Here is a 15,318-nt window from a genome sequence, read left to right on the forward strand (position 1 = left end):
GTGTACATGTGGAATGTTTTAGGTAAATACTTTTTACTTTACATCTCTTTCTAATGCCCCACTGGTTTACCATGGTGAAGAAGGGTTTAGATTTTTTTTTCTGAATGGTTAGAGGCCTCAATTCCTGCTTTCTTGTCTAAAGTTCCTTCTTTTGCATCTTTTACACATTGAAGAGAAGTTTAATTTAAGGTATCTATATGGCAGATAGTATTTTTAGGGACTGAATTGGATTTTTATTTTTAAAATGTTTTTAAAGATTTATTTATTTGAGTCTACGGCCATACCACCCTGAACGCGCCTGATCTCATCTGATCTCGGAAGCTAAGCAGGGTCGGGCCTGGTTAGTACTTGGATGGGAGATTTATTTATTTGAGAGAGAGCACATGTGAGCATTGGGGGTAGGGGTGGGAGCAGAGAGAGAGAGAGAATCTCAAGCAGACTTCCTACGGAGCCGGAACCGGATATGGGGCTAGATCCCATGACCCTGAGATCATGACCTGAGCCAAAAGGAAGAGTTGGATGCTTGACCTACTGAGCCACCCAGGTGCCCCTGAATTGAATTTTTAAACTGAATGAACCACACATTGGCACTCACTCAGGGATCAACTTGAGGCATCTGTGTAGCTAATGATATTTCTTTTTAAGATTATTTATTTATTTACTTGTCAGAAAGAGAGAGAGAGAGAGAGACAGCAGCATAAGCAGGGGTAGGGGGCAGCAGGCAGAGGGAGAAGCAGGCTCCCCGCTGAGCAAGGAGCCCCATGTGGGACTCGATCCCAGGTCTCTGGGATCATGACCGGAGCCGAAGGGAGACGCTGAACCAACTGAGCTACCCAGGCATCCCAGATATTTCTCTTTAAAAAGTAGAAGGTCACTAGCTTATTTTATTTAAAGATTTATTTATTTATTTTAGAGAGAGAGAGAGAGAGAGAGAGTGCATGAACTAGAGGGGCAGAAGGAGAAGGAGAGAATCCCAAGTAGGCTCCATGCCTAGCTTGGAGCTTGACTTGGGGCTCCATCTCACGACACTGAGATCCTGACCTGAGCTGTAATCAACATTCGGATGCTTAACTGACTGAGCCACCCAGCTGCCCCCAGTCACTAGCTTATTTTTAACATATAAACAATATACATCCATTAGACAAGATTTAGAAAGTACAAGAAAATAAGGGGGGGAAATCATCCGTAATCCCATCTTCCTAAGAGAGTTAGTATAATCATTTAGAACAGAAGTTTTCAACGGAGGGAGAGGGTGGGATTTGCCCCCCAGGGGACATGGGGCAACGTCTGGGCAGGAGTTTGGCTGCTACAACCTGGGGAGTTGCTACTGCTTTCTAGCAGGTGGAAGTCAGGGATGCTGTCCAACATCCTAAAGTGGGTAGGACAGTCCCCCTCCCCTGCAACAAAGCCCAAAATGTCAGTAGTGGTGCTGTTCAGACATTTGATAGCAGCAGGTTTTCTTCCTATCTCTAAAAGGTAGTTTTTATTATTAGCAATACATGAGCTATTTCTTGAAGAAATTTTAGGGATCCTTTAGAACGGAATCCTGAGGCTTCATCCTCGTCACTAAGGAAAGAAAGTGTATATAGGCACCAAGAGGGCGAGGGATATATAGTAACCCGGCGAGAGTCCATGTGGGCTAATGTTTAGTGAGGGCCATGGGAGACATGTCGTAATGGCCAAATTGTGATTCTTTAGTTTTAGTTTTTTAAACATTTTAAAAAATTTTAATTCAATTAATTAACATTTAACGTATTACTGGTTTCAGAGGTACAGGTCTGGGATTCTTCAATGTTATATAATACCTATTGCTCATTACATCACATCAAATTGTGATTCTTTTTTTGTTTTTTTTTTAAAGATTATTTATTTATTTATTTGACAGAGGGAGAGAGATCACAAGTAGGTGGTGAGGCAGGCAGAGGGAGAGGGGGAAGCAGGCTCCCTGCTCAGCAAAGAGCCCGGTGCGGGGCTCCATCCCAAGACCCTGCGATCATGACCTGAGCTGAAGGCAGAGGCTTTAACCCACTGAGCCACCCAGACGCCCCCAATTGTGATTTTTTTAAGTTGCTCCTGGAGATGGGGCATACTGCAGCCTGGACTTCTGTCCCGGAATGACAGAAGTTTAGAGCTGGCAGGACCTTTTGTCGGGGACAGCTGACAGGTTTCCTGTGGCATGGCAAAGCCAGTCAGTGTGTGGGCTGCTGGGAGTGTCAAGGTAGGGAGGACACCCAGGTCAAGTCTGGGCTTAGTAGAAAAGAAATACTGTGAGTGATGAGGGACATACTAATACGGAAAATGGGAGATTGTAACACGAGGTCTGTGTCTTCATCACTCCGTGATTCTGATTTGGTCTTTGATTTTTACAAGTGTGAAACTGAGACTCATTTGAGTCACCACGATCGAGGGCTTGGCCCTCAGACAGCAACTGAATGTTCTTGGTTTCTGGCTCAGGATCAGTCCTTAAAGGATTCTCCCGAAACAGACCCACATGATTCAGATGTGTAAATGGATTGCCACATTATTCATTTCTTTTTGGAGATAAGCTTTTCCAGCCATTGGAATGAGTAAGCACCCTAAGTAAAACCATCTCTGCTTCTCCTCGTTCCCCCAAGTCAAGCCAAACAGAAGTCAAACTATTCACTCCAAAGGGATTCTTACTAAAGGAAACTGAATGTTGTCTCTCTCCCGCATTCTCTCTCTCTTTTTTAAGAGAGCATTCCCTGAGGCCTGATGAAATACCACTATGTCACAGGACAACGAGATCTTTTTTGTATCTGTAATACTTTGAGTTCTTTAAATACACATGGACTAAGCATTGTTTTGCTGGTTCTCATTCTTTGGTTTACTGACTCCCTTTTCACCTAACACAGTCTTCCTTTGGACATGGGAATATCTTTCACTAAGCTCTTAGTAAAATCTCCTTTCTGGGTAACCTAGCAGGGGTTATCGCCTACTGATCAATTTCACTAATCAGTTCCAAATCTTTCAGGGTCACTTTTTTGTCTTCTTACATTTTATTTTTTATTTTTTAAAAAGATTTTATTTATTTATTTCACAGACAGAGATCACAAGTAGGTAGAGAGGCAGGCAGAAAGAGAGGGGGAAGCAGGCTCCCTGCTCAGCACAGAGCCTGATGCGGGGCTCGATCCCAGGACCCTGGGATTATGATCTGAGCCGAAGGCAGAGGCTTTAACCCACTGAGCCACCCAGGCGCCCCTATTTCTCACATTTTAATGTACATACGAATCACTGTTAAGATGTAGGTTATAGTTCTGTGATTATGGTGGGGCCTGGGAGTCTGCATTTTAATAAGCGTCCAGGTTCTGCTGTCAACCCAGTGATGACCAGTGCATGGTCCGGGTGATGCTGATGGCTCAGCCCATGACCCACACTTTGAGGAGTAAGTATCTTAAGAAATGCTTCCCATGAGAGGACACCTGCTTTTCTCTTGACCTCAGACTTTTTTTTTTTTTTTTTAAGTTTATTTATTCAAGTAATCTCTACACTCCACGTGCGGCTCGAACCTAAAACCCTGAGACCCAAGAGTCGCACGATCCTCGATCCTCTGCCCGAGCCCGCCGGGCGGCCTGACTTTTTAAACTTTTCTGATCTTCCTGAGGGCTTGCCGTCCCAATACTGCCCCCCTCCCTGCTGGCCTTAGAGATGACAGTGGTAAGAAGGCAGGTGGCTGGCCCCGCTGCTGTGGAGGGAAATCTGCCACGAGCCTTCTGACCGGGGATCCCGACGGGGCTGGTTGACTAAATACTGAGGCTGATATTTTTTCCAGGAATTTAGGTCCTTTCATTCTTTTTAAGAAATATTGCAATTGCTGCAACGTGTAATACTGTGTAGTATTCAAGAGCAGCTGCTTTTGCATTTTAAAACATAATTGGAAGTCAGGTCATGATTCACTTTTCAAAACCTCAAGGAATTCATTGGCCGCCAACGCCCTCCTCCTTGGAGTACTTTGTCTTGCCGTCTGCAGACAGCGCTGTGCTTGGGCTTCTCCTCTGTAAACCCTAGTCACGTGACAGGCCCCAACCACCAGCTACCCACCCGTGGGCTGCATGTTGCAGGATCATGGGGCACAGTTTGAACGGCTTCTGCAGCTGCATGTTTGCCCCAAAGCCTGGCACCTGTGGGGTGCTCAGCAAAGATTTGCCCATGCTTAACTTGGTGTCAGTAGAGCCACAGATAAAGAAAAAAAAAATGTTTTTTTTTTTTAAGATTTTATTTATTTATTTGATAGAGAGATCACAAGCAGGCAGGGAGGCAGGCAGAGAGAGAGGAGGAAGCAGGCTCCCTGCTGAGCAGAGAGCCCGATGCGGGGCTCGATCCCAGGACCCTGAGATCATGACCTGAGCCGAAGGCAGCGGCTTAACCCACTGAGCCACCCAGGCGCCCCAAGAAAAAAAAAAATGTTTAAAAAAATTGACATTCAAACACAAAAATACTGACCCACCTATGGATTTTGCTTTTAAAATTTTGTCCATTTTCTCATGTTACCTGACATTAATTTCACATATCTGTCAATACTCTTGAAAACTAAGAATATAATTTAGTTCTTTCTCAAGCTGTTTCTAAGTTTAAAAGTAGCCCTGGTCAATATTGGTGTATTTTAGAAATGGTTGATGGTCATTGGTGGTTCCAACACATGTCAAAAACCTTGGGAATCTTATCAAAGAAAGTTAAAAGCAAGATGTTTTAAACATGCAGAAAACGGATTTAATTAAAAAACAATCTGATTCAATACAAGAAACAAGCACTTTTTGGAGCCGATACCTGTAGAAGAATTTCATATTAAAGCCAAAAGCGTAACCAAGCCCATCTTGATTTGCTGGCCATTTGTTTATCTTTGGAAGTAATAACAGAAACCATGCATGGGCCGGGCTCTAATCCTGTTGCTCGCTTTGTGGGATGTCCAGATGGGCTTGCTTTAGCCACTGCCTACATTTCCTGCTGATCCTTGGAGGAGAAGGGAAATGTGTCCCTTGCCTGTATAAATAAAATCGACACTATCCTTTATTGCTATTTCATTGTGTGGGGAGTGTTTTGCATAGATACCACAATCTCACTTTGTCTGCAAACAGAAGAGTATGTGCAGAACTGGTGAGAAGCCACATTCTTCCTCCCACTGGACACGACTGCCCTGTGTGAAGCTGCGGGGGCCCAGGCCTCGCCCAGGAGTGAGCTTGCCTCCTTGTGCGCTTTAAAAGGCATATGCAGGATTCAAAAAAATGTGCAGAAGGGATGTTCGTTGGATTTCCTCGAAATTAGGGGTAAAACAAACAAACACACAAACAAAAAACTGCCACCTTTCAAAGTGTGGGCAATCCGCAAATGTAAAAGTAGAGACGAGCCAGTATTATAAATGCTGTGAAAAATGAATTCCCTTTTAGTTTCAAATGCTTTCTCTACTGTATAGTTTTTTAAGAAAATAAATTATTTATTTATTTGACACAGAGAGAGAGAGACCGCGAGAGAGGGAACGCAAGCGGGGAGAGTGGGAGAAGGAGAAGCAGGCTTCCCGCTGAGCAAGGAGCCCGATGTGGGGCTCGATCCCATGACGACCTAGCTGAAGGCAGATGTCCAACTGACTGAGCCACCCAGGCGCCCCAAAGTTTCTTTCTTGAAGTAATGAGAATGCTCCAGAATGGATCGTGGTGACAGTTGCACCAATACTGTAACTGTAACTGTATTCGAAGCCATGTTGTAAGTGGCTGAGTGGCGGTGTGTGAAGTCCAGTGCCTTTCCCCAGATCTTACTGCGCTGGGAGGGACCATTTCGGGTTTGTAACCACACTGTCTCTTTCAGGGTGCGGAGTACGGCATTATCATCATCTCCCTGTGAGTGGGATTGGCGCCCCGGCGGCGCCTCCTGGCACAAGTTCTGTACGAAGCCCAGACGAGGTCCGGCGGACAGCGTGCTTTACCAGGTGCCTGCTTTTTTGGTTGCTGGCGTTCCTCCGTCTAAAGTTTGACGTAAATTATTTCACATCCTAGAAGTAGTCAAGGCCACCATTTTCAGTGTTGCTGATAGAGAAATTGTTCAATAGCAGAGGAAGTTGAATTGTAATGTCGTATTTACCGAGGAGCAGACACATCATACCTGCCTTGATGGTCTGAATTGATAGGTACAATCTTGCCACGGTTGGGTGAGAACTAAATGAGCTCCTTCCTGGCTAGAGCATATAAATCCAACTCTCGTGGTTCAGAATAAATGCCTGGCAAGTTATTTTGGTGTCTGGGGTTATAGGTCTTTCTGGTAAGTCATGTTTTTTCCGTTACCTTTGAGGTAGCAGAATTATGTAACAACGGTAGGCACTTTGCTGAAAATATTAAAGACATGGGTTGCACTGGCTTCTAAGGATTAATTATGTACAAGCTTTTAGTAAAAGAATGAAGAGCGAGTATTATCTATTTACTGACTCAATTTTAAGTAGGAATTAAATGAGATTTACAAGGCATTACATTTTATTTTGACAGATGCTGGGATGTATTTTTTCTTAGTTACACTTTAACCCCTGATTATAGGCCAGTCCGTGGTCCACAGAATGGGGTTGGAATTTTTTTCATGTGCCTGTTTCATAATTCCTGTCTGTTTAAGCTTAAAACCCCTGCCTGGGTGGCTCCTAGCTATGTGTCAGAGCTTGAGTTTAACCGAGTGTGAATGGCACACGCCAGGGTAGCAGAGAGCAAATCCCAGTGTGCCTGCGTGTGCCTTAATGTTTCTGAGTGCAGATCCATTATCTGTGAAAGATCAGTGTCAATAGGACGGTAAAGGAGCTAACGTACAGCAGGAGCAAGGCACACACCAAGGTCTTTCTCGGAGTCTACATGTCCAAATGGGGACAACTTGCGTGGGGAAGCCCTTAGTTTTCACTGAACTGACAGGGCTTGGGGTGGGTTTTGTTTCCTGAGATGCTTACTGCGGAGCTCTTAAAGTTTCCAAACGTAAGAAAACAGATTCTTTTTATTTTTTTTTTAAGATTTTATTATTTATTTGACAGACAGAGGTCACAAGTAGGCAGAGAGGCAGGCAGAGAGGGAGGAAGGGAAGCAGGCTCGCTGCGGAGCAGAGAGCCCGACATGGGACTCGATCCCAGGACCCTGGCAGAGGCTTTAACCCACTGAGCCACCCAGGCGCCCCAAGAAAACAGATTCTTACCAAGACTCCAGCAGTTTTCCTGAAACTAGACTTCTGGGTCATATCTATTGATTTAGTCAAATGAGTTGGAGGAGCAGGGTGGGGCGTGGCAAAGGGGGATGGTGCTGGCACTGACTGTAGGAGGGAAGGTTCTCTGTGACTCATGCTAGCCCCTCCTAATAAACGCTTCCCTGGTTCTAATTCCCTGTACTAGTGACCACAGGTCCTTTGACGTCATTTTGTTTGCCCAAGTCAGAGTCTTGCTCCAAAGCTCTTTCCTGTGTAAAAACTAAAGCTTGGCTTTCTGGGATGACTTAGCCTCAGGTGAGCTTGGGTGGCAAGGATTTTTCCAAGAGCATCTCCCATTACCTTAGTTTCAGATCCAGCAAACATCTCTTTCCCTTCCCTCCCTCACTTCCTTCCTTCTTTCCTTCCTTCCTTAGAGAAGGGGAGGGAGGGCATGCGGGCTGGGGTGGACCAGAGGGAGAGAGGGAATCTTAAGCTCTCTCTCCCTTAAGGCTCCATGCCCGGTGCGGAGCCTGGCATGAGGTTCAGTTTCACAACTCTGAGATCATGACCTGAGCCAAAACCAAGAGCTGGACACTTAACCAACTGAGCCATGCAGATGTCCTGAGTATGCATTTCTGACAAGTTCCCAGCCAGGCCATACTTGGTTTCTCTGCCTGATCTAGTTCTACCTTCCAGTTCCTGAAGTATTTTGCTTCTTGTTCTAAGTCTTGGGAAAGTATCTCTCCTTGTCACATTTGTTATGCTGAGCTAAAGCCATCAGAAGAGACGAATTAAAGTTTAACATGCTATAAAGACTCTTCCAAAGCGTGTGACAGAGTTAATTATTTTAGTTAATTAGATGTAAGATCTGAAGTTGAATTTTTGAATATCAGTAATTATATTTCAAATATCAGTATCAAATATTAAGAGTAATTATGATCACATAATTATATATATTATTAAAATCAATAATTTAAAAAATATCAATATAATTATGATTAAGCTGGGGGTGATTCTGTCCAGGGTGTTTTGTCTAATCTAACTATACAATCAGATTACCTCCAAACAAATCAAAATTTGGCTGCACTGAAAGCTGCTATCACCAACCACTCTGTTGATAAAACCATGACAAAGTACCAAAAACTAGGGCTCAAGGATGACACCCCTTCCAAGCAGAAGTTAGTTGCAAATTCTTTTTCTCAGTCTTAACAGGCTAATAGGAAGGAATCATAAAATGAGCTGCGTCTAGGTTTCCCCACACGACTACAGCACTGGGGGCCAAAATCAGGCAGGACGCACTGCCTGCGTCTTGCCGGCATGTCGCCGATTACAAGTAAGACAGAACTCCTAGCTGGGGAAGAGCCCTTACCCGAGTAAATTTCCTCAGGCCATGCAGTGACTAGCCCATAGGGTACTTGATACCGTTACTGGACCCCTAAGTAGCTGGAAGAGGTAGAGGAGAAAGTGTTATACAGAAGGGCAGGTGGTGGTGAGGAAAAGGGATAATAAGTACAGAGAATCCTCCTAAGAAATCTGGCTGTGAAAAGTAAGAGATAGATAGGGCTCTGGGCTGGAAAGCGCCCAGTCATTTTCTAATCCCCAGGTTCTGGATTCCTTTAAACATGCGGGAGTATGATTAAATTTCGGCTTCAGGATTACTCATCTGTGTGCTGTACTTAACAATGTCCAGACATCTCACATTTCCAGAGATAGGCCAGATGGCCACCACTTTGTCTTGTTGATTTCACGAGTAAACCACGTGCTCTAATTTTTGTTTGGAAAACATGTCAGACTATAGCTAAAGCATTCAAAAGTAAGAATAAACCCTCCTTATTTTTATTTTTCTTTCACTGAAGTGGTATACCAATTTCCCATGATGAAAATTTGCTCCAGTTGCTAAAATAACAAAGTCTTTATAGATAAGTATTTGGAGCAGGGCTCTTCCCTTTTAAATACTGCGGAAAATATGGAATTATTGTCTGGATACCAACAAAACTCTTTGTCTGAATCTTTATTGATAAACAGTTAAGGTGCTTCAATCCCTGAATGCTGAAATAATTCCAAGTGATTATACTTACAGTGCAAGTTTAAGGGTTAACACATTGTTTGCAAATGTTTCGGCTGTTTGAGAAGGACATTAAGGATAGGATAGCTAGGCACCTGGATGGCTCAGTGGGTTGAGCATCTGCCTGCAGCTCAGGTCATGATCTCAGGGTCCTGGGATCCAGTCCTACATCACCCTGCTCCCAGCCTTTTTCTCCCTCTCCCTCTCCTTGCCATTCCCCTTGCTTGTGCTCTCTCTCTCTCTGTCAAATAAATAAATAAATAAAATCTTTCAAAAAAATAGCTATACTCTGTAAATTCTGTATGTATAAGTATTTCACATTTTAACAACAAAAACAGCACATCATTTTGAAAAAGACCCTTTCTTTCATGAATTTTAAATGTTTCATATACTCTAATAACTTCCCACAGTTGAGCAGGTAAGATAGAAAATGGAAGAATATCTTACCCAGAAACTCAAGAACCAGAAACTCCCAGGCTAGCAGCTTGGCACCCTGGTCTCCAGGCCCCTGGGTTCCCAGGGAACCTTGCAGAAACATGGTAGAAACAAACGCTAGAAGCCAGTAAAGCACCGGGTGACAGAGCACAGCTGTGCCTTCAGACAGGCCTGCGTTTCAGCAAGCCCCTGTTCTGCTACTTTTTAGGTTGAACCCATGACCACTAGTTAGCTGTATCTGACCTACCCACAGGGCAGGAGGGACGTGGGCAGTTTACCTAAACTCTCTGAGCCTCCGTTTCTTTATCTGTAGAATGGTGTTCTGGGTTGTGTCGTGTCCCCTATAACATTCATATGTCGAAGTCCTGCCCCTCGTTACCTCAGAATGTGACCTTATCTGGAGACAGGGTCGTCAAGTTAAAGTGAGGTCCTCAGGGTGGGCCCTAATCCAGTACAAGTGTATCTTTATAAAACAGGGGCCATTTGGACACAAAGACAGACACACGCAGAGGCAAGACAGGCGTCTCCAAGTCAAGGAGAGATGCCCAGAACAGAGCGCTCCCTCACAACCCTCAGAAGGAAACTAGTCTGCTTCCAGCCCGATTTCAGCCTTCCAGCCTCCAGGACCGAGACAGTAAATGCCCATTGTTGAAGCCAGCTGCTTTGAGGGCCTTTGTTCTGCAGCTCTAGGAAACCAATATGCTTTGGGAATATAATTAGATCTGCACCTCATAGGGTGGCTATGAGAATTAAGTGAGACAATGCAGATAAAACATTCATCACTGTACCAACTACATTGTAGTGAGCGCTCAAAGAAACGTAAAGCTTTTATCATCACTACTACAGCTTGAGGCCTCACTTGCTATCAGAATTACAGTGGGATTCTCACCACACACCGTAGGCTCAGCACCTCCAAGCCCTGTGCTATAGAGTCTCTGTTCCCCAAGTTCCTTTCCTCACGTTGCCCACGTGGCCAACAACTTTTCATCCTCACATTACCTCTCAAGTATCACCTTCCCCAGGTGACTCCCCCCTCCCCCCTACAACGTAGTCATTGCCTCAGACCTTCTGCTCCCGTCCACACAAGGGTGGATACAAGCCTCTTCACATAGCAGTCAAGTTACTGATTCCAAATTAGACTCCCAGGTCCCCCAGGGATGATATATTCCTCTAAATTTCCCTCAGGTGGTGCTGGGTGAGATGCGCATTAAATGTTTGAGGAAACAATCCCTTCACCACAGGTAAGGAAATGGACTGCATATACCATCTATGAACAAGCTCATGCTCTAAACCAGCTCTTTCTAGATTGACGGTTCTTGAAAGTGTGGTCTGGAAACCAAGTATGGGCCGGCTGGGAACTTGTTAGAAATGCATACACCCGGGCCTCACCCCACACTGACTGAAGCAGAAACTCTGGGGGCGACCCAGGAATCTGCTTTAACAAGCCCCCCCAGGAGTTTCTGATACCCTAAAGTGGGAGCACTACTGCCGTGGGTCTGTGAGGTTCAATAGGGGGAGGTTTGCTGCTGGTGGGTGCTCCCTACATAAACTTTTTAAAAAAGATTCTATTTATTTATTTATTTGCCAGAGAGAGAGAGAGAGAGAGCGCGTGCAAAGCAGGGGTAGTAGCAGGCAAATCGGGCAGAGGGAGAAGCAGGCTCCCTGCTGAGCAAGGAGCCCGATGAGGGACTGGATCCCAGGACCCTGGGGTCATGACCTGAGAGGAAGGCAGACACTTCATACACTGAGCCATCCAGGTGTTGCCCTAAGTATGCTTATAGACTAGGGAGCTTCTGGGGAGACAGGGGTAGAGGGGTTCCCAGGTGTGCAGAAGTAAAAGCTGTAAGTTTTCCCCTTCAGCTGGCTTTGCTAAGCCCGTATTATGGGATGAGTCCATGATAACTCTGAGGGGCCAGACCCAGATGTAAGGAGTGTCACCGATAGCATGGTCAGTTTAGGGCTGATGTAACTGCCAATCTAGAGAGAACATGAACCAGGGTTTATTATAGAGTATTCATATTTTGTTAAATGGGAAATCTTTCTTTTTTCAAGATTTTATTTATTTATTTGTCAGAGAGAGAGAGAGAGCACGCAAGCACAAGCAGGGGGAGCAGTAGGCAGAGGGAGAAGCAGGCTGCTCCGCTGAGCAGGGAGCCTGATGTGGAGCTAGATCCCAGGACCCTGGGATCATGACCTGAGCTGAAGGCAGATTCTTAACCATCTGAGCCACCCAGGGGACCTGGGAAATCTTTTTAACAATATTAATGATAAGTTATAAAATATTTTGTATTATTCCTATACTTTGTATCTAAATAAATATAATTATAAATTAGATATTAAATTTACTAGTGTTTTATTAAATATTATTACTATGTAAAATTTATTTTGTCCTTCCATCTCCCCCTTTTTTAAAAGATCTTATTTATTTGAGAGAGAAAGAGCACAAGCAGGAGGAGGGGCAGAGTGAGAGGGACAAGCAGACTCCCCACTGAGTGGGGAGCCTGATACAGGGCTCCATCCCAGGACCCTGAGATCAGGACCTGAGCAGAAGTCAGATGCTTAACTGACTAAGCCATCCAGGTACCCCCTTCCAATCCCTTTCTAAATAACACTGTCATTTGTTTAAATCTTTGCATCTATATTTTAACATACAAATGGTCCATTCACTTTGCTTAACCCATCTTACAGATTACTAACTTACCATCTACATCCTACATGTCTAATAAACTCTGTGAGGGTTTTATAAGCAACATACTTCCTCACCATCTATGTGAAATGAATCTTAGGAGTTTCATCCATCTGTCCTCTATACCTCTGTACCAGTTTTTGTCCTCTATACCAGTTTTTTTTTTTTTAAGATTTTATTTATTTATTTGAGAGAGAGAGAGCACAGGCAGGGAGGAGAGGGAGAAGCAGGCTCCCCTCCGAGCAGGGAGACTGATGTAGGGCTGGATCCCAGAACTGTGAGATCATAACCTGAGCCCAAGGTAGCCGTTCAACCAACTAAGCCATCCAGGTGCTACTCTATACCAGTTTTTTTAAAAAGAACTTTAAACAGTATTTATTCAGCAAATTATAGTATAGTCATACAAATGGAATATTATGCAGTTAGAAACATGATGGCATAGATCTGTATTGCCATGAAAAGAGTCAAGCAATATTCGTATGTAGAAATAAAGGTAGCAGAAGTGCATGCCTAGTACGGCCCCAGGTGTGCAAAGTGGTATATGATCCCAACATGCTTGTCTGGAGAGAGGAACCTGGAAGGACGCTCGTCTCATTTCTGATCGTTTGCTCTGGATGGTGACAATGTAGTTCTATTTTGCTAATTTTTCTTCTTCTTTTTGAGAGAGAGAAAGAGAGTATGTGAGTGTGCACACGTGTGCACAAGCCAGGAGAGGGAGAGAGAGAATCTTATGTTTTATGATCTCCTCTATGGTTTGGGTAAATAAACAAGTAATCATGTATATAAAAATAATTGAAATACAAATGATATGTATATCTGCAAATGCATATATATGTAAATAACTACAACAAAGAAAATGATGGGACCAGATCCTTTCTTTTGTAAACCAAAGACAGCATTTTGCAAATGGAGAGAATTATTTTCTGACCTTTTAACGGTTTTACCTGCCTTCAAAATGGTAATCTTCTTGTCTTGTGTCAGAGCATTAAAGCAATGTCCCTGGGGGCACCTGGATGGCTTAGTCCGTTAAGCTGCTGCCTTCAGCTCAGGTCATGATCCCAGCATCCTGAGATGTAGCCCGCACAGGGAGCCTGCTTCTCCCTCTCCCTCTGCTGCTCCCCCTGCTTGTGCTCTCTTGCTCACTCTCTCCTTTTCTCTCTCAAATAAATAAATAAAATCTGAAAGAAAGAGAGAGAGGGAAAGAGAGAGAGAAGGAAGGAAGAGAAAGAGAGAAAGAAAGGGAAGGAAGGAAGGAAAGAAGAAAACCTCCCTGATAATGAGCCTCACTTGGAGGGATGGTGCTCAAAACATCCGTTCCCATGCCCCTTCTCAGACCCTCCAAATCAGCATGTCAGGGAGAGACCTGGGAGTCCTCCAGTAATGAGAAATTGAGCGGAAGCCCCACCGGAACATAAACGTCATGCGCCACATCTTCAGCTTGGGTAGCGCCCCTCCTGGAAGTGCCCTTCCCAGGCCCAGTGTCCTTTGTTTCCAAGGCCTGCGCTAATTTATGACCGCCCTGGAAAACTATCTGCTTGCAGTGTTTTTCTAAGGCCCTTTTCAGGTCTGAGAATTCTCTGAAAATCTAGGAGACTCTCCAACAACTTTAATCTGTGCTGATCAGGGAAACCGAATTCTTCAAACTGGGGGGTTCTGGTGATAAATGTCTAAAAGCAATACCCGTGTCGCCAGAGGCCCCTCTGGTTCCCCAGGGGACCTGTGTCTCCTGCGACAGTCCCCTGGGCCTCTCTCACCTCAAGTTCCCTCCCTTGTCTAATGAGATGAGGGCCTTTTTATGCAGTCCAATTTTTAACCTAATAAGGTGTTTTTTCTTAAAGTACTTATTTAGGGAAAGGGTGTGTGGAGTTCAGTTAGGCACCAGATTACATGTGTATCAAGGATTCTCACAAACTAGCTCATGGCTGGAGTCAGATGCATTGTGGCATTTACCTTTCTTCCTTTTTTTCTGGGCGGGGGGTGGGGAGAAGTTTTTATTACTTTTTTGTACAGAAAATCCAACAGCATACACTCAGCCTGGTTTGGTGACCAGTTCTTTAGCCTTTGCCGTTTCTAACTTGGCAATGTGAGCCACCGACTTTGGACCCGGGATGTTGCCTCCTCTGGGATGACAGATGTCATCGTATCCATCATTGTCATCGGTCCTGACGGCTTCCACTGGCTTCGCCGGTGGAGCTCCTCTGTCTTTCCAGTTAACCTGTGTGAAGGCAAGAGTAGTGCAGGTCTTCCTGTCGGCCCCAGCCTGGCCTTCCCCAGCTCTGTCCCCATCTCAGGACACAGGGCAGGTGGGAAGACAGCCAGCTCAGTGGGGTCCACCGCAGGTACAGTCACTGCTGGCTGAGCCGTCTTGTTTTCCACCAAGGTGGGGACAGTATTAACCCCAGCTCAAAGGACAGGCAGCCTCTTAGCGGGGACCGTCCCTTGGCCGACAGCTTTCTGCTGAGCCTGGGCCAACAGTCTCTGCTGCTTCTGTCCCCTTGTCTCTGGTCAGCATCTGTGGGCCAGTTTCAGCAGCTGAGTAGCTGTGTGGCGGTCCCCGGCCTGGGCGAACTGGTTCCTGGTGGGGGACACTTGGAGATGTTTACAGAGACTCACCCTTTGCCTGCTGCAGCCAGGTGTGGTGGGGCTGTTTGACAAAGCCGGTGAGGTCCCTTTTGGGTGAGATGTCCTGTCCGATGCCAAAAGTCTTGGGCCTTTTCTCAAACAGGGGAGTGAGCACCTGTTGGCCTCCTGCTTCTTCACGACAGAGACCACTTTCTTCCCCTTAGCCTTCTTTCCTTTTGGCATCTTGGAGGAGAGAGCTGGGATGTTTACCTTTTTGCATGGGAAGAGTTTCACAAACATGATTCCCCAGCACCTGGTTCTGCAAAAACCCTCCTGAGTTCTGTTAAAAGGAGCCATAAAGAAGACAGCAGTAGCCATACCAAAACCCCACCCAGCCCTGACTCCGTGTGGT

General features: G+C 45.1%; 1 protein-coding gene and 1 pseudogene across 3 annotated transcripts in view; one reads left to right on the forward strand and one right to left on the reverse strand.

Annotated features, from left to right (window-relative positions):
- Nucleotides 1-5,875: 5,875 nt before the first annotated feature.
- TJP2 (tight junction protein 2) overlaps nucleotides 5,876-15,318 on the forward strand; it is a 92,795-nt gene continuing 83,352 nt past the window's right edge. The window contains exons 1-2 of one of the 3 annotated variants that reach the window (XM_032866573.1): nucleotides 5,899-5,938; nucleotides 10,844-10,899. In XM_032866573.1, the coding sequence (XP_032722464.1) occupies nucleotides 10,870-10,899 (30 nt within the window). In that variant the 5' untranslated portion in view covers nucleotides 5,899-5,938; nucleotides 10,844-10,869. Of the gene's footprint in view, nucleotides 5,939-6,247; nucleotides 6,268-10,843; nucleotides 10,900-15,318 lie in introns of those variants that run through there. The other 2 variants (XM_032866577.1, XM_032866574.1) reach the window with 2 other exon arrangements.
- Nucleotides 14,374-15,149, reverse strand: LOC116873000 (annotated as a pseudogene).

The sequence above is a fragment of the Lontra canadensis genome, unplaced genomic scaffold (genome assembly GCF_010015895.1).
Source record: "Lontra canadensis isolate GAN:19392208 unplaced genomic scaffold, GSC_riverotter_1.0 scaffold31, whole genome shotgun sequence".
NCBI lineage: Eukaryota > Metazoa > Chordata > Mammalia > Carnivora > Mustelidae > Lontra > Lontra canadensis.